Here is a 26424-nt window from a genome sequence, read left to right as displayed (position 1 = left end):
GTACGTGCGTGCGTGCGGGCTTTGTATGCTTGAATCCAACGACACAGTATTTACTAAAAATACTCATTAATAGGTTATGTTGTTTTTCAAATTATTACTACAATAATACATATTTTAAGACACACAAACATTTTGATGTATCTTTGTCGGAGTTTTAAATTAAAATATGTTTACAATATTTTTTGTCGCCTTAGTCCCTTTTTAATTCCTGGGTGGACACACCGGAATGAACCGCCAACTTAACCAGCAAGGTTTTGCGCAGCGTATGCCCTTCCACCCGCAACCCATCTCTGGGAAAATGTTTACAATATTAATCCAGTAAATAACACATCTTAATATTTATTGACAATAAATTGTCACACCTTTTAAAACAACGTTATCTAAAATGTAATATTCTAAAATGTTGAAAAACACAGATGTAAATTCAAGTTGTCTTTATAATTAATGAAAACTTTTATTATGAAAAACAATTTAAAATGAAAGTTTTTCCTTTGACTAACATGTTTTCAATTTATTTACATGCATGTCCTGTAATTTATGGCACACATTGTAATACAGTTAATCCAAAGCCTAATGTTTTGAGCACTGGTCATCACTGGTGTTGGTTTAAAAAATCAACATAAAATATTTACTAAAAAGGACTTATCAGTCTTTAGACATTATTGTTATTTCTGTTTCAAAAGATAAATAAAATGTAATTTTATTACAATAAATTGTAGTAATTGCATTACTAGACAACTTAGTTACTGAATTTTAAATTCAAACTGTTTTTAATTCATTGCAAATACTTGATCATATAAAGAGAAATATGTTAATTATACTGAATAATGAAATAACACTGATATTTATTTTAAGAAGAAAATTGGCTCTCAGTTTATCTAAAAACAGTACAGCTCCAGCCCTTAGTTAAATCTACTTAATGTTTTATAGTAAAATTTTCTAGTTTAACTACTGAATCCACTATGTACATGTTCATACAATAGTGTCAAATCTAGTAAGTTTACAATTTTGTCAAAATTAGTCAAGTTTAAAAGTAGTTCTTGAAAGTAGACTGATTACTTTTTTACAGGGTAAATGATGCTTTTCTTCTACCAATAGATTTAATCAAGATTATTGTCACTACACACAATTTGTTGGGAGTGTATATGTTTCTTTAAACAATGTTTTTTATTGGCAAACACATTTTCAAATAATCAAACTAAAATCTAACGGAATGTTTTTCACTCTGAATATAAAAGCTTTATCTGTGCATTTCACTTGGAAAAGTGATGTTTAAAATACTATTCATTAAACTTACTGCATGACTGGAGTTTTATTTTTTACAAACCAATAGCATTGACCTAATTCATGCTTTTGATTTTCCACTCTGTAGCAGTTTTTCAACACAAAATGTAAACGTTTTATGCATGTGCTAAAAATCTGTAATTTTGCACCACTGTCAGAGTTTGTATGTAACAAAGCATACATGTTTTTAAAACTGTCAGTTTTCAAAAGTTACTTAACGTTGGCTCCTTTTTTCTGGAGTTTTTAGGAACAACAATGTTTCATTTGTGGGGGAAAGAAAAAAAAAGTGATGTTTTGAAATACATTGGTTACACCAATATGGTGTAAAGGTTAGAAGTTGGGGTTTCATCCAGACGGCTGGGGCTCAACACCTGATTTTTTAATGCTTTTTAACCTCTAAAGTGTCCCAAGTAACATTAATAACAACACTTAGCCACAATTATTTGTATCGCAGTTGAAGGCTACACTTAATACTGCCAGCAAAACACAATAATAACAAAGAGTAAACACTTTCTTATTTTAAGAATACTTTGCAGTAAACTTTAATGCATTAGTAAGTTTATTTTATCCACCTTCTGATGCAGAATGTTTTTGAAACATTTAATTATGTTTTTATGACCACGGGCATCTCACCAAAATATTTGACCTAATCAAGTAACCAGTGCTGCAGTTTTTAATCACAAAATGTCTTTACAAACTTTTTTGCGTATGTGTTAAAAGTCTAATTTTACACAACTCTTATAGCGTCCGTTACAATGCATACAGTAAATGTCACAATAACCATTTCTACTGCCAATTATCTTTTGGTGTCTAATTCTTCACAATAATTTTTCACGAGAACTATGAAACTACAAAGGCAAGGCAAGGCAAGACAAGGCAAGTTTATTTCTATAGCACATTTCATACACAGTGGTAATTCAAAGTGCTTTACATAAACAGGAATAAAAGAGACAACTATAAGAAAAATAAAAACAAATAATGAAAAAATAAAAAAAATGATAAAAACAGATCAAATGTGTTAAAACAAGTTATAAAAGAATGAAAAGAAGAGAAAAACATATTAGTGTGATCTGTCAATAGTGCGATCTGTCTACAAAACTAAAAGAATAGTTGCCACTAAATCTGCATTAATATCTTGTTCAACAGTGTCTAATGTACTGTGTATTAAAACTGTATTCTTTTGAACTGTCATGAAAGTTTGCGTTGTGAATGTTTTGGTTTTAAACCAGAGACAACCAACAATATTATGTATACCTTTTGTTCAAATACTTTTTCAAATGAAAGATAAATTATGAAATTGTATGTCAGTGCATCTTTAAAACTAAATTGGGCAAAAAAAATTTAGGTTGTCTTTCTAAACTGACTACAAAACCGTTATACATGAGAACTGTGTGTTATTGGGTTGACTTAAACGTTAACCAATTTTAATAAATGTTCTACAGTTTATACATTTGCTTTAAACAAGTGACCAGTCCTTGACACACTATGCAACATTCTAATTTTCTAAATATTTAAATATACATTTGGCATAAATACAGGGCTTTAATCAGTTTTGACAATGTTTCTATGATTTGTTTCACACCATCATGTTTTGCACCTAGCTCAATTTTTAACTTTTTTACAGGAAAGGCATAGACACTTGAGTTGATAAACTTTTATTTCAAGTAAATATACACTGAAATAGAGTAGTACATAACAAACAAACATGGATTGCATTACCATAATAAAGACAAATTAACTAAGAAAAAAAAATACATTTATACAGTCATACATTGAAGAAAAAACAGGGTACACCAGAACAATAAAGACATTACTGAATATTACCAAACAACAAAGAAACGCTGCTAAAAGCATTCTGTCATGTCCTAGTATGTGGCTAGTCATAACTTCCACAATCTCAGCAATATTTGTTATTTTGTTTTGTGAAACCAGTGACACACAAATATCTGTTATATATGTGGACATACATAGAACCTGCGTTACCCCCCATCTCATCACTCAATTCAGTCAGCACCTCCAGAATTTTTGTATTGGTTGCACAGACAGCACCATTGTTATGAAAACACAGGTGTGTCAAATGATTTATCGTAACGGCCCATGAGTTCAGGTCCCTCTCACAACGTCCATTTCTCTCTTGAGATTTTTCACACGTTTGCCATCTCCGTACAATCATGTTTAGAATCACACACATCATTAATGATCTTCTCCAGAAGAAAAACCATATGGTCCCTATAATGCTGTTTAAACATGTTGTCCACAATAGACCTTATTTGACAATCAAAAACAGGGTTGCACTCGTACTCGGGCCTTTCATGCGCATTATCGTCAGTATTTTGAGAACAATAGCAACCAACCATCTTTGCATGGTGGCTGTCAGAAAAAAATCTGAAAATATTTTTAAGAAAACGTTTTCTTTAATCACAATACAAAGTTTGACCCATAATCTGTGTAGATCATATAAAGTAGTACCTTAAAGATGCGGCCTGTGTCCTTAAACAGCGATAGTTTAGCCCTAATAGTTCAGTGCAAACAAGACCAAAGTAGGGGCTGTGGTCCTCAAAGATAGTACCTTTTTATGTCTTTAATCTTCTTTCTACTCCTGATCAATTGGTTCTTGTAGAAAGCTTTAGGATCAGTGACTGTAGCCAGAAGCATTACTCCTTGGTAGCTAGAAGTAAAAATGGGTGCTTTATCTACACATTCAAACAGGCCCGCCCTCACTCACGGGGAGGTACTATGAACATCTGCTATGGTGTCATAAAACTCATGATAGTTGACATCTTGTCTTTTATTTAAGACATAGGCGTGATGATGTAGGGATACCTATTTTAAAAATAAAAATAAAGATACAGAGTCATACCGTAAATATATTCACAATGAAAGATTTTAGAGAACTAATATTATAGATTTTTTACATTTCATGGAAGTTTTAGGTTGACAAAATATAATGCACAGCTGAAGTCATCTCAAAACTCATTGCCAAAATGGACAATACAATTAATTTGAATGTTTTTAAGCAAATATGTACAGTCTTTTCAACATTATTCTGCAGTTTGAATTGTTCAATACAATTGTTTATTTGGTTTCCTATTTGGGCTCAAAGCAGTCACATATTTAACTGAAATTTGCATCTTTCATGATAGTGTTCTTTTTCAAAGAATGATTGAGAAGAAATAGGATTACATCTACACTTGCATATTCTTTTTAGAATTTAAGTGAACTATACTTGTAAGAAAATACAATTAAATTTATGAAATAACCCATATTCCATAACTTATTACAATGCCTTTGAGGTCAAGAAAGAGATCAAGTTTAGGAGCCATTACCTCATAATTGGTTATTAGATAAAAGTTATTTTAAAAAGTCAAGTTTGGTTAAAAACCTAGGCTTTCTTAAATTTGTTCTGTTAAAACATAAAGAAAATTTTAAAAATCAAGTTATGCATTATACGTTCTGGAGATATATAAACATACACTTTACCATCAGATAATCTACGAATAACAATATTCACCAATTTTATACAAAGGGTACCAAAACCGTTTGCTTATGTTTGTTGCAGAGTAGCAATAAGATGTTTTTTTTTTAATGTTATGTGATACTAAATCTATTTTCTGGCCTATAATTTTAGTGATATACTTATTATAAAGTTGAAATAAAAAGCTGATACATTTAGTTAAACATCATGTGCTTGACATTTTGGTAAATAGTTAAAACTTCTGATTGTACTAATTGAATATTTAGCATTTTGAAAGGTAAATATGTGTCAGGGTATGTAAAGCTGACACCTCTAACTTGTTTGGTTGAGATTTGTGGAATGTTTCCACAAATTGAAATATTAAAGTGTTTTTCTTATTCACTATTCAGCAACTTCGATGCAACATTGTAAAAGTGTTAGAAATATACAAAAGTACATGTCATGCTGTTTTGTAAAAACAGACAGTCATATCAGTAAAGAACTGCACTTCCTGAGACAAACATTTTGTTTTGCTGTAAATCTTTAATATTTTAATGTATCGGGCAGGATGTAAGCATACAACTTACATATAACTGACTTTTTGTACGACAATCTTTCGATGAACATGTTTACAGTATATTGCAACATTTTAGAGTGGTCTTTGAAATAGTTACAATATCACAGATGTAAAGTACTCGAACAATGTTTGAACAATGTTAGCTGATTGCTGTACTTAAGTACAACTTTTATGATTTGTACCCTACTTGAGTACAGTTAAAATTAATGTTTACTTTTACTTCATTACTTTTTTAAAAACAGTATTTTTTTTTCACAACTTTCAATTTTATTTATTCTCAAAAAAAGTTCCTCACTCCTAACAAAACGACAAAGCTGCTTAAATTAATGTTATTTACTATGTAATTGACATTCATTTCAATATTCCATCAAACTGGTCAGACATGCTCTTCGATTGTTTAGAAGTCATGTCCTGTCACATTGAGCTCTACAATACACATCAACCCCAGTAAGTCTGCTATCAGTACACTTCTGTTAAGCAGTTCATAAGAAAATATACATTCAGTCCATTGTCTGTGTACACATTCACATAATTTTATTTAGATGCCGCACAGAAATAAATTTAAACCTCACTTAAGTATATTTAAACTTATACAAACAGAAAGTGTTTAGTTATTTGTCCTATACAGTATGGTTGGTCATTGTTTTTCGCGTACAATTTTATTACAGTACGTGTTCTAAGTACATTTGGTTAGTAGTTATTTTGACACCCTTTGATTAATTGGGCACATTATTTTTCTACATAATGTTATAGACACATGTATTAAGACAGAGAATAAATTAGTTTGAGTCGACTTAACTGAAATGAACTGCGAACATGTCAAATCTTTATAAAAGACGGTAATCTTATAATAACACAAATTTAACTGCTTACTGCAGTGAGAAAATATTAAAATGAAATCACAAAAACATAAAAAGTATACATGCAGCTAGACAAAAGACCTGAATACTGTCAATATTTACATGTTTACTGAATTCTTTTCAGTATAGAGTATACTGTAAAAGTATAATTTCAGGTGTGACAGCAGTAAACATTAAGCACATAAGTAGCTAACTATAACATTTTTATTTATACATCCTGTCAACTTATGAGAATAGTAGTATGGTAGAATAGTAGAATAGTAGAATGGGTAAAGTGTATGTTTATATATCTCCAGAACGTATAATGCATAACTTGATTTTTAAAATTTTCTTTATGTTTTAACAGAACAAATTTAAGAAAGCCTAGGTTTTTAACCAAACTTGACTTTTTAAAATAACTTTTATCTAATAACCAATTATGAGGTAATGGCTCCTAAACTTGATCTCTTTCTTGACCTCAAAGGCATTGTAATAAGTTATGGAATATGGGTTATTTCATAAATTTAATTGTATTTTCTTACAAGTATAGTTCACTTAAATTCTAAAAAGAATATGCAAGTGTAGATGTAATCCTATTTCTTCTCAATCATTCTTTGAAAAAGAACACTATCATGAAAGATGCAAATTTCAGTTAAATATGTGACTGCTTTGAGCCCAAATAGGAAACCAAATAAACAATTGTATTGAACAATTCAAACTGCAGAATAATGTTGAAAAGACTGTACATATTTGCTTAAAAACATTCAAATTAATTGTATTGTCCATTTTGGCAATGAGTTTTGAGATGACTTCAGCTGTGCATTATATTTTGTCAACCTAAAACTTCCATGAAATGTAAAAAATCTATAATATTAGTTCTCTAAAATCTTTCATTGTGAATATATTTACGGTATGACTCTGTATCTTTATTTTTATTTTTAAAATAGGTATCCCTACATCATCACGCCTATGTCTTAAATAAAAGACAAGATGTCAACTATCATGAGTTTTATGACACCATAGCAGATGTTCATAGTACCTCCCCGTGAGTGAGGGCGGGCCTGTTTGAATGTGTAGATAAAGCACCCATTTTTACTTCTAGCTACCAAGGAGTAATGCTTCTGGCTACAGTCACTGATCCTAAAGCTTTCTACAAGAACCAATTGATCAGGAGTAGAAAGAAGATTAAAGACATAAAAAGGTACTATCTTTGAGGACCACAGCCCCTACTTTGGTCTTGTTTGCACTGAACTATTAGGGCTAAACTATCGCTGTTTAAGGACACAGGCCGCATCTTTAAGGTACTACTTTATATGATCTACACAGATTATGGGTCAAACTTTGTATTGTGATTAAAGAAAACGTTTTCTTAAAAATATTTTCAGATTTTTTTCTGACAGCCACCATGCAAAGATGGTTGGTTGCTATTGTTCTCAAAATACTGACGATAATGCGCATGAAAGGCCCGAGTACGAGTGCAACCCTGTTTTTGATTGTCAAATAAGGTCTATTGTGGACAACATGTTTAAACAGCATTATAGGGACCATATGGTTTTTCTTCTGGAGAAGATCATTAATGATGTGTGTGATTCTAAACATGATTGTACGGAGATGGCAAACGTGTGAAAAATCTCAAGAGAGAAATGGACGTTGTGAGAGGGACCTGAACTCATGGGCCGTTACGATAAATCATTTGACACACCTGTGTTTTCATAACAATGGTGCTGTCTGTGCAACCAATACAAAAATTCTGGAGGTGCTGACTGAATTGAGTGATGAGATGGGGGGTAACGCAGGTTCTATGTATGTCCACATATATAACAGATATTTGTGTGTCACTGGTTTCACAAAACAAAATAACAAATATTGCTGAGATTGTGGAAGTTATGACTAGCCACATACTAGGACATGACAGAATGCTTTTAGCAGCGTTTCTTTGTTGTTTGGTAATATTCAGTAATGTCTTTATTGTTCTGGTGTACCCTGTTTTTTCTTCAATGTATGACTGTATAAATGTATTTTTTTTTCTTAGTTAATTTGTCTTTATTATGGTAATGCAATCCATGTTTGTTTGTTATGTACTACTCTATTTCAGTGTATATTTACTTGAAATAAAAGTTTATCAACTCAAGTGTCTATGCCTTTCCTGTAAAAAAGTTAAAAATTGAGCTAGGTGCAAAACATGATGGTGTGAAACAAATCATAGAAACATTGTCAAAACTGATTAAAGCCCTGTATTTATGCCAAATGTATATTTAAATATTTAGAAAATTAGAATGTTGCATAGTGTGTCAAGGACTGGTCACTTGTTTAAAGCAAATGTATAAACTGTAGAACATTTATTAAAATTGGTTAACGTTTAAGTCAACCCAATAACACACAGTTCTCATGTATAACGGTTTTGTAGTCAGTTTAGAAAGACAACCTAAATTTTTTTTGCCCAATTTAGTTTTAAAGATGCACTGACATACAATTTCATAATTTATCTTTCATTTGAAAAAGTATTTGAACAAAAGGTATACATAATATTGTTGGTTGTCTCTGGTTTAAAACCAAAACATTCACAACGCAAACTTTCATGACAGTTCAAAAGAATACAGTTTTAATACACAGTACATTAGACACTGTTGAACAAGATATTAATGCAGATTTAGTGGCAACTATTCTTTTAGTTTTGTAGACAGATCGCACTATTGACAGATCACACTAATATGTTTTTCTCTTCTTTTCATTCTTTTATAACTTGTTTTAACACATTTGATCTGTTTTTATCATTTTTTTTATTTTTTCATTATTTGTTTTTATTTTTCTTATAGTTGTCTCTTTTATTCCTGTTTATGTAAAGCACTTTGAATTACCACTGTGTATGAAATGTGCTATAGAAATAAACTTGCCTTGTCTTGCCTTGCCTTGCCTTTGTAGTTTCATAGTTCTCGTGAAAAATTATTGTGAAGAATTAGACACCAAAAGATAATTGGCAGTAGAAATGGTTATTGTGACATTTACTGTATGCATTGTAACGGACGCTATAAGAGTTGTGTAAAATTAGACTTTTAACACATACGCAAAAAAGTTTGTAAAGACATTTTGTGATTAAAAACTGCAGCACTGGTTACTTGATTAGGTCAAATATTTTGGTGAGATGCCCGTGGTCATAAAAACATAATTAAATGTTTCAAAAACATTCTGCATCAGAAGGTGGATAAAATAAACTTACTAATGCATTAAAGTTTACTGCAAAGTATTCTTAAAATAAGAAAGTGTTTACTCTTTGTTATTATTGTGTTTTGCTGGCAGTATTAAGTGTAGCCTTCAACTGCGATACAAATAATTGTGGCTAAGTGTTGTTATTAATGTTACTTGGGACACTTTAGAGGTTAAAAAGCATTAAAAAATCAGGTGTTGAGCCCCAGCCGTCTGGATGAAACCCCAACTTCTAACCTTTACACCATATTGGTGTAACCAATGTATTTCAAAACATCACTTTTTTTTTCTTTCCCCCACAAATGAAACATTGTTGTTCCTAAAAACTCCAGAAAAAAGAAAAAACTGAAAACTGACAGTTTTAAAAACATGTATGCTTTGTTACATACAAACTCTGACAGTGGTGCAAAATTACAGATTTTTAGCACATGCATAAAACGTTTACATTTTGTGTTGAAAAACTGCTACAGAGTGGAAAATCAAAAGCATGAATTAGGTCAATGCTATTGGTTTGTAAAAAATAAAACTCCAGTCATGCAGTAAGTTTAATGAATAGTATTTTAAACATCACTTTTCCAAGTGAAATGCACAGATAAAGCTTTTATATTCAGAGTGAAAAACATTCCGTTAGATTTTAGTTTGATTATTTGAAAATGTGTTTGCCAATAAAAAACATTGTTTAAAGAAACATATACACTCCCAACAAATTGTGTGTAGTGACAATAATCTTGATTAAATCTATTGGTAGAAGAAAAGCATCATTTACCCTGTAAAAAAGTAATCAGTCTACTTTCAAGAACTACTTTTAAACTTGACTAATTTTGACAAAATTGTAAACTTACTAGATTTGACACTATTGTATGAACATGTACATAGTGGATTCAGTAGTTAAACTAGAAAATTTTACTATAAAACATTAAGTAGATTTAACTAAGGGCTGGAGCTGTACTGTTTTTAGATAAACTGAGAGCCAATTTTCTTCTTAAAATAAATATCAGTGTTATTTCATTATTCAGTATAATTAACATATTTCTCTTTATATGATCAAGTATTTGCAATGAATTAAAAACAGTTTGAATTTAAAATTCAGTAACTAAGTTGTCTAGTAATGCAATTACTACAATTTATTGTAATAAAATTACATTTTATTTATCTTTTGAAACAGAAATAACAATAATGTCTAAAGACTGATAAGTCCTTTTTAGTAAATATTTTATGTTGATTTTTTAAACCAACACCAGTGATGACCAGTGCTCAAAACATTAGGCTTTGGATTAACTGTATTACAATGTGTGCCATAAATTACAGGACATGCATGTAAATAAATTGAAAACATGTTAGTCAAAGGAAAAACTTTCATTTTAAATTGTTTTTCATAATAAAAGTTTTCATTAATTATAAAGACAACTTGAATTTACATCTGTGTTTTTCAACATTTTAGAATATTACATTTTAGATAACGTTGTTTTAAAAGGTGTGACAATTTATTGTCAATAAATATTAAGATGTGTTATTTACTGGATTAATATTGTAAACATTTTCCCAGAGATGGGTTGCGGGTGGAAGGGCATACGCTGCGCAAAACCTTGCTGGTTAAGTTGGCGGTTCATTCCGGTGTGTCCACCCAGGAATTAAAAAGGGACTAAGGCGACAAAAAATATTGTAAACATATTTTAATTTAAAACTCCGACAAAGATACATCAAAATGTTTGTGTGTCTTAAAATATGTATTATTGTAGTAATAATTTGAAAAACAACATAACCTATTAATGAGTATTTTTAGTAAATACTGTGTCGTTGGATTCAAGCATACAAAGCCCGCACGCACGCACGTACGCACACACAAACACATACATATGCATACAGTTGACTGCATATGGACATATAGATATCAGTACACTTTCTAATCACCTAACAACATATAGTAGTTAGTGGGAGACACCCAACACATACAATCAGATATACATATTCTACATCTGATATAAATCTATCTTTCACAAGCACTTGACGGGATGTTATCCAAAGTTTTCCTTATCATCACTCACTCACACGCTCAGGCCCAGACTGAGACACAGAGGAAACATCGGTATGAACATAAAGAAATGTTTATGTTAATAGTTTATTTATTATAATATAATATAATATAATATAATATAATATAATATAATATAATATAATATAATATAATAGAATAGAATAATAATGATATATAATATAATATAATTTAATTTAATATCTAATATAAATATTATAATAATAATATAATATAATAATATTATATAATATGGTATAATTACAATATAAGTTAATAAAATAATGATTTAATATAACTTAATATAATATATTATAATACAATACATAATTTTATTTAATAAAATATTAATTTTATATAACTTAATATAATATAATATATTGTAATATAATAATATAATTTAGTCAAATAACTAAAAATATAAAATAATGGTTCTAATAACAGTAATTTAATTACCGTTATTATTATAATAATAATTTTATTTCTGTTTGATTAGAATTTAATTACCAATATTTTCATTACCTGGAAATAGCCTATTAATTTAATTAGACTGATAAAAATCTAATTACCGGAATTATTATTTTATATTAAACCGATAAAAATCTAATTACCGGAATTATTATTTTATATTAAACCGATAAGAATCTAATTACCGGAACTATTATTTTATATTAAACCGATAAGAATCTAATTACCGGAACTATAAAGTTTATATAAAAGGGGCGGGGCTTAGACCGGAAGTCCCGCCTTAGGGGGCGGGGCTACAATCCATCAAACTTTTTGACAGGTAGTCTATCATAATTCTCTCTCTACTTTCGGTACAGGTGAATTGGCTAGGCTAAATTGGCCGTAGTGTATGAGTCTGTGTAAATGTGTGTGGATGTTTCCCAGAGATGGGTTGCGGCTGAAAGGGCATCCGCTGCGTAAAAACTTGCTGGATTAGTTGGCGGTTCATTCCGCTGTGGCGACCCCGGATTAAAAAAGGATAAATGATTTAAAAATAATGAAATCCAATTCATAAATACAAAAAATTATTCAAAAATATGCAAATCCAATTCGTAAATAGAAAAAAAAAGAATTAAAAAACAAGCAAATCCAATTCGTAAAATTAAAACACAATTCACAAAAATGCAAATCCAGTTCATAAATTCAAAAAATACACAAATTTAATTTGTAAATTCAAAAGATTAAAAAATACACAAATCCAGTTTGTAAATTCAAAACACAATTCACAAATATAAAAATTCAATTCGTAAATTCAAAAACATTCAAAAATACGCAAATCAATTCATAGGTTCAAAGTGTGATTCAAAAATACATATCTAATTTGTAAATTCATAAAAGATGATTTAAAAATACGCAAATTCAATTTATAAATACAAAAAAATTATTAAAAAATGTGAAAATCCAATTCGTAAGTTCAAAAAGATTTAAATATACACAAATCCAATTCGTAAATTTAAAGCATGATTCAAAACTACGCAAATCCAGTTCAAAAAATTAAAACACAATTCACAAATATGCAAATCCAATTTATGAACTAAAAAAATTATTCAATACGCAAATTCAATTCGTGAATTGAAAAAGATTTAAAAATACGCAAATCAATTCGTAAATTCAAAACACGATTCACAAATATGCAAATCCAGTTCATGAATTTAAAATTGATTCAATACGCAAACCCAATTCCTAAATTCCAAAACAGATTAAAAAAATATGCAAATCCAATTCGTAAATTCAAAACACGATTAAAAAAATATGCACATCAATTCGTAAATTAAAAACACGATTAAAAAATACGCAAATCCAGATCGGAAATTCAAAACACGATTCAAAAACATGCAAATCCAGTTCGGAAATTCAACAAAAGTTTTTAAAAAAATACGCAAATCCAATTCAATTGGTGAAAATATTTATGATTTTCACTTGTGATTTTATGAATTGTGTTTGTATGTATTACTTTTGAGACTGATCTGGCTCCATAATAAAAGGACTATCGAATGGAATATGACTTAATGGAAAAATTAAGCTGGCCACAAGATTAAAATGCGAGCTCATTGGCATAAGCTTGAACACGAGGCCTATTTAGTGTTATAAGACACGCTTACGGCACACCTTTGGCTCCTATTATTATCTTCACATTAATGAGGTAATAAACTAATAAGACCCCTGGGTTTCCCACTACTATTGGGTAAGCATTCACTCACACTTCAGAAAATCTCCACTAATTTCAGACACTTGAGAAACATGTTGAACTGATTGGTTGTGCTGTGCTAATCAGTTGTTGAGGGTCTGATCATATCCCCAGAGTATTTTAAAATGTTATGAGGTAAACGATAAGAGGTTTTTAGGTCTATGAACATAGAAATACAATGCAAATTGGGACAAATCTTGACAAAACTGCATGTGGTGGCAAACTTGTTCTCCGTTTGAGGGGAAGTGGTAGATTTATATCCTGTTTTGTGCAATCATCACCTCAAGTCCTCATTCAGGATATTAGTACATTGAAAAAATTGATTTGACATGCTGTGGCAGACTAGTTTCTTAGACGCTTTCCCAGTGAAAATAAAACCTTTTTGTTTGGTTTCCTCATCTTCTTTTTGTTATTTCATACAAATAAATGAACTCAATTATCAATTAATTAATAAAGTAAAAGTGTTATATTTTTATTAATGTTTTTAAAATTGGATTGATTATGAAAGCAGAATTGATTATTGGCTATACCCATCTTTTATTTTGCGTGCGTCAGCAGCACTGGCCCTTGTTGGTTTCAAGCCATTCATCAAGAGGAAGTGTGAGAAGCAGAAATGCTGTTATGAATGTGAAAGTTATAAGCTAACAATCCGCATTCAGCACCCACATGGAAATGGTGGGCGTGGGAGTGTTTCAATTGTGGCTTTCTCATGCCTGATTACGTCTTTACTATTATTTTATGCATAAACTTAAAGGTCCTGTGAAATTAAAATAAAGTTGTTTTTTTTAAATGTTTGTATCAGTATGTTTGTTTCAAGGAAATCTATAAGCTAGTGTGCTCCAAAACATTCGCGTTTAGAAGATATAAACCTAGTGTAAACATCCTAATCTTGAAGTTTGCCACCTCCGTCTAAATGGATTAACATTTTTTTTTTCACATCAACTCGTACTTCAGTTTCTCATTAAATCTTCTGACCAATCAACTGCTGTTTTAGTATCTGACATGCCCCGCCCCCTTCTTCTCATTTGCTTTTCATTTGATGCGCTTGAGATCAACCAGTCACTGGCAGAGCTGTGATAAAAACAAAACACTAGGGGAGGAGCTACTTTATGTCCCGCCCTCTCTGTTTCAGTTAGATTACGTCAACCATCAAATTAAAAATGCACTTCAATAGACCTTTAAATCCCAAACATAATAAATGCACTACCTCTAATGATAATTATTTTTTGTTTTCCCAGTTTCTGCCCTACGGTCATCAGGACATTGTGTTGGCACTGAGTATTTGACATTGTGTACTGCATATGTTATTGGCTCTTATGATATTGTTTGCAGTGTGCTTCATTTGTAAGTTGCTAATAGGGCTGTGCGATTAATTGAAATCAAATTGCCATCGCGAAGTGCTTCAAAACCAGTCAGCTCGGCTTCAGAAAATCAAACATGCTGGACTTTCTGCAAGGCATCGCAGACATGGTATTGGTTGTCAATCGTTGAGAAGAAACGATTGAATCTTGTCATGACGTCAGTTTGTCGTTTACGACTACCCACGACACGTCATGGAAATCGTGCTGAAAATGTGTGATCTGACCGAGGCTATGTGACCAGCCAATTGAGTGAGCACACTTTCATTCTGCCCAATCGGAACTGCGCAACTAAAATGCGCCCACAATAATAAAAAAAGAAAACAAAGTGGGATTATAGCATCTGCTGCTTCAGAAACATTAATAGACAAATTAATATCAAAGAAAAACAGCATTTGTAATATGGGAATATTTTGGTTTTAAAGTCCCAGACACCGAACAAAACAGGTCATTTTTAAGAGCTGTCGTTACGGATCACAGATTATTGAGCTGAAGCTTGAATTAAATTAAAACCAGTTTGAAGCTTGAATTCAATCGTAAATCAAATCGCAATCACAATATCTGCAATTAGAGATTTTCCCCAAATCAAACAGCCCTAGTTGCTAGAATACAAGTGTATATTAAATCAGTATTGCTGAGTATTGGGTAAATATATTAGTTTTTATGACTAGGTTGAATGTTATTAGTTTTATATTTTCTGTTCTATTTTTATTTTTTGTCTAAAGGTTTAGAAATTGTATTTTGGTTTGGTTTTAAAGTTACTTTTTTTTAAATATAATTTATATATATAATTATATATAATTATAAAATATAATTAAATATATTTTTTATATTGGTTATTTTAGTTATAATAAACTTATTTCATTTAATAGTTTTAGTTAAAGAACACCTTTTTCAATATTTAGGATGAGTATTTTATATTTCCTGAATGTGTCTGTAAAGTTTCAGCTAAAAACACACATACCTTTCAGAATATTGAATGTTTTGCTCTGAACACTATGTAGCTGTTTTTGTGGCCTGTACCTTTACTGCTAGTTCTCCCCGCCCACCGTTTTCACCTGTCTGTCAGAGTGTGCCTCAATCTCTTCCTCAGCTGTGTCAGATAAACAGAACAGTGACAGACATGAAGGAAGCAGGTCTCACGTAACACTTGTGAGAAATACTACAGAAAGAACTTTCCCAATGATTATTTAATGTATTTGTTGTGGAGTTGATTCAAGCCTTTCTGCAACAATGAGTCACACACAATGTTGTTATAAAGTTCACGTGCACTCACAGACACACACAACGCATGTTTAACTTTGCACTTTTTGCATGCAAATGTGACGGGATACTATGGAGCCAGATCAGTCTCAAAAATATTACATTTACGAAATAAAATTCATACATCCACAACACAATTCACGTTTACTAAATCCAATTTGCAAGTTCAAAACACAATACAAAAATACACAAATCCAATTTGTAAAATCCAAAAAAATTACAATATACTGTGCCTTTTTGGACTAATCCAGCTCCCGTAGGCCGATGCATTGTGCATTATGGGATGAGGAAGAAAAATATTTGTTGAGAGCGATTTACCAACAATTTTAAACAGAGAGAGAGAGAGAGAGGGAAAACATTAGCTGATATATGGTTGGTAATATTTCCGGAAGATGACCATTTCGCAATTTAGCTAAATTAATTCACGCCTTCTGAAGTGACCTGCAATGTGCCATCGCCGTTTGCAATGCCTAAAACATTGTGTTTCTGCTCCCTTTAAGCCCTCGCAATTTGTGTTTAGCCGAGAGAGCTCGCGCGGAAAAGTGCTTCTTTTTTTCTTTTTTTTTCTTTTTCTTTTGCTCTGCTTATCGCAAGCTCTCCCAGCTAAACGCATATTGCGAGGGCTTAACTGTGTGTGTGTTTGTTTGGTGTTGTCTATGTTTGTGTATGTGTGTGAATGAAAAACAGTGTGGTGCTGTGTGTCTGTGTGTTTATACAGACAGATGGAAACACTTCATTAGTTAATGCATTTACTAACATGAACTAATCATGAACAACACATGTACATCATTTATTAATCATAATTGAACATTTACTAATGTATTATTAACATCCAAACTTATGCTTGTTAACATTAGTTAATGCACCGTGAGTTAGCATGACTAATGTTAACTAACATGAACAAATACTGTAGTAAATGTATTGATCATTGTTTGTTCATGTTAGTAAATGCATTAAGCAACATTAACTAATGAACCTTATTGTAAAGTGTGACCAGACAGCTTGTTATAGCCTCCCCCCAAAATATAACACTGTGTATGGAAAGCATCGTCATTCACTGTGATGCACCGAGATATCGAATTGAACCAAATCGATGGCATGATAATCGTAACCGAACCGTGAGACCAGTATAGGTTCACACCTCTACTATTCCTACACACAGTTCTGTCCAAACACAGTAGATTTTCAAACTGTGGTCCTGGGAATATTTTCTGAAATAATTGTTTTAATTGACCAGTGATTGTTGTGAAATGTTGCTCATTAATATTGACAATATGTCAGGTTGGCTTTAGTACCGTGATATTGGACATGCCAAATGTATGAAAGTAATAAGTATTGAATCATGTAATATAGAATCTTCAACATCAACAATAGTTGTTAAATTAGTAAATGTGCATCAAAGATGGTAAAAGACCATTTGAGAGCTACTTCAAAATCCATAAGCTTGCCAGATATGTGGCTTATAAAGATTTCTGAATGGTGCTTCTCGTTTGTTTCAATGTTAATCTGTTTTCCACCCACAAAGACGACACTCCAAACACTTAGGTGAGCAATCACCCCATCATACCTTACTATCTTAAACAGTTTTACTATTTAACGGTTGTGATTTGTTCCCTCTTACCTTCAACATCTCTGCTAGATTGATCATCGTCATTGTCGAGTCATTGTGAGGCTGTATTTCTACCTCTTCTCCTTTTAAAACTGAGCTCATGTCAGAGCATGTGTTCCCGCCCCGTGCAATTGGATCTTTGTGACCCATGCAATCCATTCTTACCGAACTGTTGCTCTGGATGCACGAGGTGAGGCTTTGTAGATGTTTGTTGACGGTGGTTTGGTTAAAATGCTTGGGTTTTTTGCACCCTAAGAGATTAAAGAAAGCGTTGCGGTACTCAGGACTGTGGCAGTAGATGATTGGGTTCAGGCCTGAGTTGGCGTAGCCCAGCCAGTTCAACAAGAGAAACACAAGCTGTGTTGGCACTTCAGGATTAAAACTTTTGATGATATTGAAGATGAAGAAGGGCAGCCAACAGAGACTGAAGATGCCCATGATAATCCCTAGAGTCTTGAGCGCCTTGTGTTCTTTCACGACATGCTTTGTTGTTCTCCGACTGTAACTTCGAGCCGAACCTTCAGGAATTTCACAAGAGTCTTCATTGCAAGAGCTCAGAAAACGAAGTCTGTCCTTACCGATGAGTTTCAACTGCTTGTTTGCAATGGCAAACACCTTCCCGTACAGAAACACCATAACAAGAAGAGGCACATAGAAGGAAACCACAGAGGAGAAGATGGCGTAGTGCTGGTTAGTATGGAAATCGCAGCACTCTGAGTTGTTGTAGCAGTCGTTTGCTGCTAAATAATTTGCACGAGAATTATGGTTCATTATTGGCACGAAGGACACTAAGGATGACACGATCCACACCATGCATACGATGTAGCCGGCTCTGCGTTTTCCCAACAGTACCTGATGCTCCAGAGGTCTGGTAATCGCAATGTATCGCTCAACAGCGATAGCGCACAATGTCTCAATGCTGGCGGTGACGCAGAACACGTCTAAAGACGTCCACAGGTCACACATAGGGTTCCCCAAAACCCATTTCCCAGCCACCACCATACTGAGTCCTAAAGGCTGGACCACACAGCCCATAATGAGATCAGCGAATGCCATAGAGATGATGAAGACATTGGTGGTGGTGTGGAGGAGAGGGGTGCGGGCGATCGCCAGGATGACCAGCAGGTTTCCAATCACCGTCAAGAAGATGACCAACGCCAGAGGAAGAACCAGCAGGGGCTTGACATCTTCAGGAATCAGGGTGGTGGTGTTGGCGCTCATCCTGAGAGGAAGCTTTCAGTGATCAAGAGAAATAGACACTGGATTAGTCAGTCCCAAAATTCTGCTAAAGACTTCTGTAGTCCTTTGCATGCTTGGATAATGTCCTGCAAGAAACAGATTCCAGGTGAGTTCATGTTGAAGATCAAAGATTTATCAGCAGCTCGGACATTTTGTAAGTTCATGGGCTTTATAAACATGAGGCATTATTGCATGGAAACTCTCAGACTGTTAGTTAACTAGCTGGCCAAGACTTTATTTGTCTTCGTGCGCTAGAAGGAGGAGCGTTCAGTAGATGTTGACTTCATGTCATTTGAGATCTCGCATAATGCATTATTTGTACCACACTTTATTGCATTCTTTTCTTGGCCATTTTCATTTAATTCTGTACAAAAATGAAGCGTCTTGAAAATAACACAGACCAACATGGCATGTTTGATGCCTTAAAGTAACAAATCAGTTTTACCCAACCTTATCCAGACTTTGAGGTCATTAAATGGCCCATAATGCATTATTTGTAGTAGTAGCAGTATCATATTGTAGTTTTAAGTAATTGCATCACATTGTTTTCTTAATATTTCCAGCTATTCATATAGCAAAGCTTTACAAAAACAAAGTTGCTCCTGCGTATTGAAATAGGTCCACATGAAAGGTTTGATGCTTTCATGATGTAAAAAATTAAACAAATAAAATAAAAGCCAAATTACAGAGACTTCTAATTGGGCATGGGCCTGTATAAGAATCTGAGGGTATGATGACCTTGCATAAAAATATCACGGTTTCACATTATTGTGATTACTGTTCTAAAATATAGTCTTTTTAAATGTCTGGGTAAAAAACAAAAAAACTTTTCCCCCTTTGAACACCAATATATTTAATTTTGAGAAACATTTAAAATATTTTGGAGCAGTAACAGGGTTTCTACAAGTTTCATCAAGTCAAATTAAACACATTCTTAAGACCATTTTAAGACCATAATGAATGGAATTTCAGACTTTGACAAGGCTAAACCCTAAAGATTTTTTTAATGGCCAAGTTAAAACCTTAAAAAACATTTTAAAAAATTATTGTAAAGAAAATAATTAAACCATATTAATAAGTAAACAGAGTTAATAAATAAATGTTTCTTAACTTTTATAGAAATATATTTGAAATATATATGAAATCAAAAAATGATTGGATGGGTATTGACCCAATTGGGTATATATATATATATATATATATATATATATATATATATATATATATATATATATATATATATATATATATATATATATATATATATATATATACAGTTGAAGTCAGAATTAGTAGCCCCTCTGTTTATTTTTCCCCCAATTTCTGTTTAACAGAGATTTCTTCCACACACTTCTAAACATAATAGTTTTAATAACTCATCTCTCTAATAACTGATTTATTTTATCTTTGCCATGATGACAGTAAATAATATTTGACTAGATATTTTTCAAGACACTTTTACACAGCTTAAAGTGACATTTAAAGGTTTAACTTGATTAATAAGGTTAACTAGGCAGGTTAGGGTAAATAGGCAGGTTATTGTATAATGATGGTTTGTTCTGTAGACTATCGAAAATAAATATAGCTTAAAGGGGCTAATAATTTTGACCTTAAAATGTTTTTTTTTTTTTTATTCCAAACTGCTTTTATTCTAGCCAAAATAAAACAAATAAGACTTTCTCCAGAAGAAAAAATATTATCAGACATACTGTGAAAATTTCCTTCCTCTGTTAAACATCATTTGGGAAATATAAAAAAAAAATAATAATAATAAAATCAAGGGGGGGCTAATATTTCTGACTTCAACTGGGGCTTTACATGGAAAATTAAGACCCGTTTAAAATATTATTTAAGACCTACAACACAATATTTCAGTGGATTTAAGACTTTTTAAGGTCTAAAACTAGGTTTTTGAAATTTAAGACGTTTTAAGGCCCTGCAGATACCCTGAGTAAACATGTCAGGCTAAATAATTCAAATAAATCATTGACTTCTGCTGTGTTTATTTGTTGCAAATACACAGATTTCTTTACAATTTAAAATGGCATATTTGGAGATCTTTACTGCTGGAGATACTGCTGTTCAAAAAAAAAAAAAAAAAAAGTAAATAAAAACTCTTACACATACCTTAGAAACAGTATAGCAGAAAATTTTGGCGTTTTTAAAACCTTGACTTTTCCAAACCGCGGTATACATTGAAAACTGTTATTGCCCCATGCTTATAATGATTCGAGCTTATGACCTTAAATCAAATCCATTTTTTTTTATTGATTTTTTAAGATTTTATTGATTTTATAGTAATATCTTGAAATTTTCAGCTACTTTGCATAAAATGTAAAGTAGCACATCACCTGTTTATGAGTGTAGTTTCACTAAAACAAATCCACTGCTATGATATTTTTTTTAAATCTTTATTTTTGTGATGAAATAAAAGAGACTAATATGGAAAATTGGATCTTCATGAAGTAACTCGTAAATCTCAGCCAGCTTAACTAGACTTCTTGTCATCAAGAAGATTACATGCGCCTATATTTTAACGACTTATTTGTACTTTTTTCATGATATTTGGAACTTTGTGGTTGTTTATATCCTTATCTACTCCTCATGAATGTAATCAAATTGAAATATTTACAGTGCTCAGCATAATAGAGTACACCTCATTATGAAAATGAATATTTGTCTCCATTTCTCAGTGAATATAGGCAGTGTATTTTGGTGCATTTAAATAAAACAAATTTAAACAGATTTATTTATTAAAATAATATTTTAGTCACCAAACATATTTAGAAATTGATATATAATATAATTAAATTCAAGCAAAATATTGCATTACAACCTACAAAATTTTAACTATATTATTTTTCTCGCTTCTCTTGATTTTTTTTCCTCTTTTAAAATTTGTATTTAATATTTTTCTATAATATAAATTTGGCTGTACTAGTTTTTGGAGAGTTATCATAAGTTATTTTTTATAGATAAGCTCCAGATTTGGCTTCAGTACTGACTAATCCATTGTATATGCACAAATATAATATTGTACAGCTTCCTATTAAAACTATGAATTTAAAAGAGAGATTTGTGAGGGGTGTACTTATATATGCTGAGCACTGTACATGACTGATATGGAAAGTTTGATTTCTTACGTAAACAAAAGCATTTTAGCCAGCTTACCCATATTCTTTTCATCTGAGATAAAAAGGTTTGTGCATGGACGTCTTGATCCATAATGCATTATTTATGCAACATCTTACATCTTCTTGATATTTCCTGTTATTTTCAGTGTTGCTGATGCAATTCAGTGGTTAATGTGCCACTCTGCATATAATGTAGTATAAAGTTGCAAAAACAAAGCCGCTGGTGCATGTATATTTAAAAAAAAAACATATCTACGTGCCCAGTTTGATGCTTTCATAAAGTAATGATGCAGTTTTAGCCAACGATTTACCCAGAGGGCTTATTATCTCAGACAATCATGTACCTCTTTATAATCCATAATGCATGATTTGTGCCATGTGTTCTTGATTTGTTTGTTTTAACGTATTGATTAAGGACATTTATATTGTTTCAGAGCTCTGCTTTTTGTGCAGTATAACTTATCATGCAGATACCTGCAGCTGCATGGGTATTTCATATTACCTTGACTTGTAATGCATTGTTTATGGTGCTTTATTTTATCATTTTATTACACAGTAACATTTTTCTCATGTATTTTAAGAAACATATCTACATGCCAAAATGAGGTTTGATGTGTTTATAAAGTAGTAATGCAGTTCTAGCCAGCTCTGTACCAAGACGGCTTAACATTTCAGACATTGACGTAGTTCTTTCTGATCTATAATGCATTATCAGTGTCATGTTTTATTTATTTGATTGTTTTATGTAATGATAACGGACATTTATTTAGTTTCAGATGTCAAACTCTGCTTTTTATGCAATATAATTTATCACGAAGATACCTGCAGCTGCATGGGTCTTTCAAAACATGCATTTATGTGCTGAAATACAGCCAATCATCATGGAAAATATGATGCATTTATGAAGCAACAAATCAATTTCTGCTAAACCTGCAGACTTTAAGATGATCACGAGCCTCAGCTTGACTTGCAATGCATTTTTTGTGCTATATTTAATCATTTTATTACACTGTAACCTTTGCTTGATGTATTTTAAGCAACATATCTACATGTCAAAATGAAAAATGAAGTTTGATGCGTTTATAAAGTAATAATGAAGTTTTAGCCAACTTTTTACCAAGACGACTTATCATTTCAGACAATCACATAGTTCTTTTTGATCTATAATGCATTATATGTGCAATTTTTTATTGATTTTTAGTGTTTTTACCTGTTGATTACGGACATTTGTTGTTTCAGATGTCAAAATCTGCTTTTTATGCAATATAACTTGTTATAAAGATACCTGCAGCTGCATGGGTATATCAAAATATGCATTTATGTGCTGAAATACAGCCAATCATGGAATATATGATGCATTTATGAAGCAACAAATCAATTTCTGTGTAACCTGGACTTTGAGATGATCAAGAGTCTCAGCTTGACTTGCAATGCATTGTTTATTCTGCTATATTTAATGATTTTATTATACAGTAACGTTTGCTTGATGTATTTTAGGAAACATATCTACATGCCAACATTAAAAATGAGGTTCGATGCGTTTTTAAAGTAATAATGCAGTTTTAGCCAACTTTTTACCAAAATGACTTATCATTTCAGACAATCATGTACCTCTTTCTGATCTATAATGCATTATCAGTGCCATGTGTTATTGATTTGATTGTTTTTAAGTATTGATTACGGACTTTTATACTGTTACAGATGTCAAACTCTGCTTTTTATGAAATATAACTTATCACGAAGATACCTGCAGCTGCATGGGTCTTTCAAAATATGCATTTATGTGCTGAAATACAGCCAATCATCATGGAAAATATGATGCATTTATGAAGTAACAAATCAATTTCTGCTAAACTCCAACTTATAGATGATCACGAGCCTCAGCTTGACTTGCAATGCATTGTTTTTTTGTGCTATATTTAATGATTTTATTATACAGTAACGTTTGCTTGATGTATTTTAGGAAACATATCTATGTGCCAAAATTAAAAATGAGGGTTGATGCGTTCATAAAGTAATAATGCAGTTTTAGCCAACTTTTTACCAGGACAACTTATAATTTCAGACAATCATGTACCTCTTGCTGATCCATAATTGATTTGATTGTTTTTAATTATTGATTACGGACATTTATATTGTTTCAGATGTCAAACTCTGCTTTTTTTGCACTATAAATTATTATAAAGATATCTGCAGCTGCATGGGCATATCAAAATAAGCATTTATGTGCTGAAATACAGCCAATCATCATGGAAAATATGATGCATTTATGAAATAACAAATCAATTTCTGCATAACCTGCAGACTTTGAAAGCCTCAGCTTGACTTGCAATGCATTGTTTTGGTGCTATAAGTAGTCATTTTAATACAATATTTTCTTGATGTTTACAGCCATTTGCAGATACCATTTAATTAATGCATTTTATGCAAAACAGAACTGGATCTAAACGCACACGCTTATTAAAAACGGCTGATATACACTTTTAAAAATGCTGTTTCTACACAATCGATTTGTGTTGGAACAACATGGAGTTGAGTTAACTTATTAGTTTTTACAAATTTAAGTTGATTGAATATAAAACTGTTAAGTTGTCCCATTAAAAACCCAAGAATTGTGTTGCTTTACCTCAGAATGAGTAGTTTGAACGAACAGCAAATGTCATGTTTTGAGTGTAGAAATGCCTTTAATCAAGTAGCTAATAAAACAAATGTCCTCCAGCTTACCCAGATTGGATCTTCCTCCCTCAAATCCTCCTCCTCAATAATTCAGGCTTGTTGAGAAGTTCTTCCAAACTCTTATCATCCATTATCGTGCGCTCTTGTTCTGTGTACCTTCCCACGCCTCAATCTCGATGTGAACACGGTGTTCAGAAGGATGCAGGACGTGTGGTCTGCGGCGGGCACCTTATTGTCAACTTCCTGTGGTAGCATGTATGGTCTTTACAGATGAATCGCTTGTGATCGCACATCAAAAACGTGACCTTAGCATGCAAATGCGTTTCAGTATGTTCCCTAAATAATAAGGCCACTTTTGTTCAGTCTTATGTTTCTTAACTCTATATATCAGCCAAGTACAATGACATTACCCAATTTAGTCTTTGTTCTTGAACGTTGCATGCTTCCTGTTATGCCACATCTTTGTTTTGGTTTTGTTTACACTGAGTTCAAGGCGTACGGACGGTCATGCAACGGTGCAGTTGTGTTTGTCAGACAGATTTGCCATCATTCATTGGCTGCTGCCCTCTGGCACTTTTAAGCGGAGCTTGACAATGTTTCGCAGCATCTTGTGGCATGTTTCATTTATCTCTGAACATGCTGTCAGAGTGAGTTTGCGACATCACAGAAAACCAACAGATGGTTTGTGGAGACGTCCATGTTAATAAGGCGACTCGCACTATTTGCTCCAGTTGAATGACTTGTTCAGAAAACTGACAAGGAGGCCTTTGTATTTCAAATCAGCCAAATTTCCGAAATCAAGGTTCAAAAAGATTTGAGTTGTTCTCCTTTTAAAGTCACATTGAAAATCAAATTTACTTCTCTTATTTTTATAGGTAAAGTGGTGTGAAAAAGTATTTACCCCCTTACTGATTTCTTCTTTCTGATTCATTCATTTTCCTGTCGGCTTAGTCCCTTTATTAATCCGGGGTCACCACAGCGGAATGAACCGCCAACTTATCCAGCTAGTTTTTACGCAGCGGATGCCCTTCCAGCCGCAACCCATCTCTGGGGAAACATCCACACACACTCTCATACACTACGGACAATTTAGCCAACCCAATTCACCTGTACCGCATGTCTTTGGACTGTGGGGGAAACCGGAGCACCCGGAGGAAACCCACACGAACGCAGGGAGAACATGCAAACTCCACACAAAAACGCCAACTGAGCCAAGGCTCGAACCAGCGACCTTCTAGCTGTAAGGAAACAGCGCTACCTACTGCGCCACTGCTTCGCCTTTCTTTCTGATTATCAAACACACTTATATTAGTCAAAGATAACACAAGTAAACACATCATGCAGTTTTAAAAACAAAACTACTATTAAAACTACATAGTCCTGTGTGAAAAAGTGTTTGCTCATTAAACCTAATGACTGGTTGGGTCATGCACGTCATGATTTTGCCAAGTTCAATGCGATCCTGGACATCTATGTTGATTCCTGAACATTATTTTTTTGTTGGAAAATGTAATCCACACCTATTCCCTACCCCTAAACCCAACCATGACTGTACATTCTT

At 32.4% G+C, this 26424-nt stretch overlaps 1 protein-coding gene across 5 annotated transcripts in view; it reads right to left on the bottom strand.

The window, feature by feature from the left end:
• The window catches only part of adrb3b (adrenoceptor beta 3b), a 28953-nt gene extending 3628 nt beyond the window's left edge, over positions 1-25325 (bottom strand). Inside the window, exons 1-3 of one of the 5 annotated variants that reach the window (XR_015500536.1) lie at positions 24912-25325; positions 17174-19139; positions 16774-16957 (exon numbers count right to left, since the gene is read on the bottom strand). Coding sequence is in view for 4 of the 5 variants with exons in the window: in XM_087269760.1 (XP_087125886.1) it covers positions 17782-19035 (1254 nt within the window). In the remaining variant the exon portion in view is untranslated. 5 annotated transcript variants of the gene reach the window in all.
• Between the last annotated feature and the right edge of the window lie 1099 nt (positions 25326-26424).

The sequence above is a fragment of the Danio rerio genome, chromosome 10, assembly GCF_052040795.2.
Source record: "Danio rerio strain M-AB ecotype USA chromosome 10, GRCz13ab, whole genome shotgun sequence".
In the NCBI taxonomy this organism is placed as follows: Eukaryota; Metazoa; Chordata; class Actinopteri; order Cypriniformes; family Danionidae; genus Danio; species Danio rerio.
Note: the sequence above shows the minus strand (reverse complement) of the source record. Positions and strands in the feature narration are given on the sequence as shown.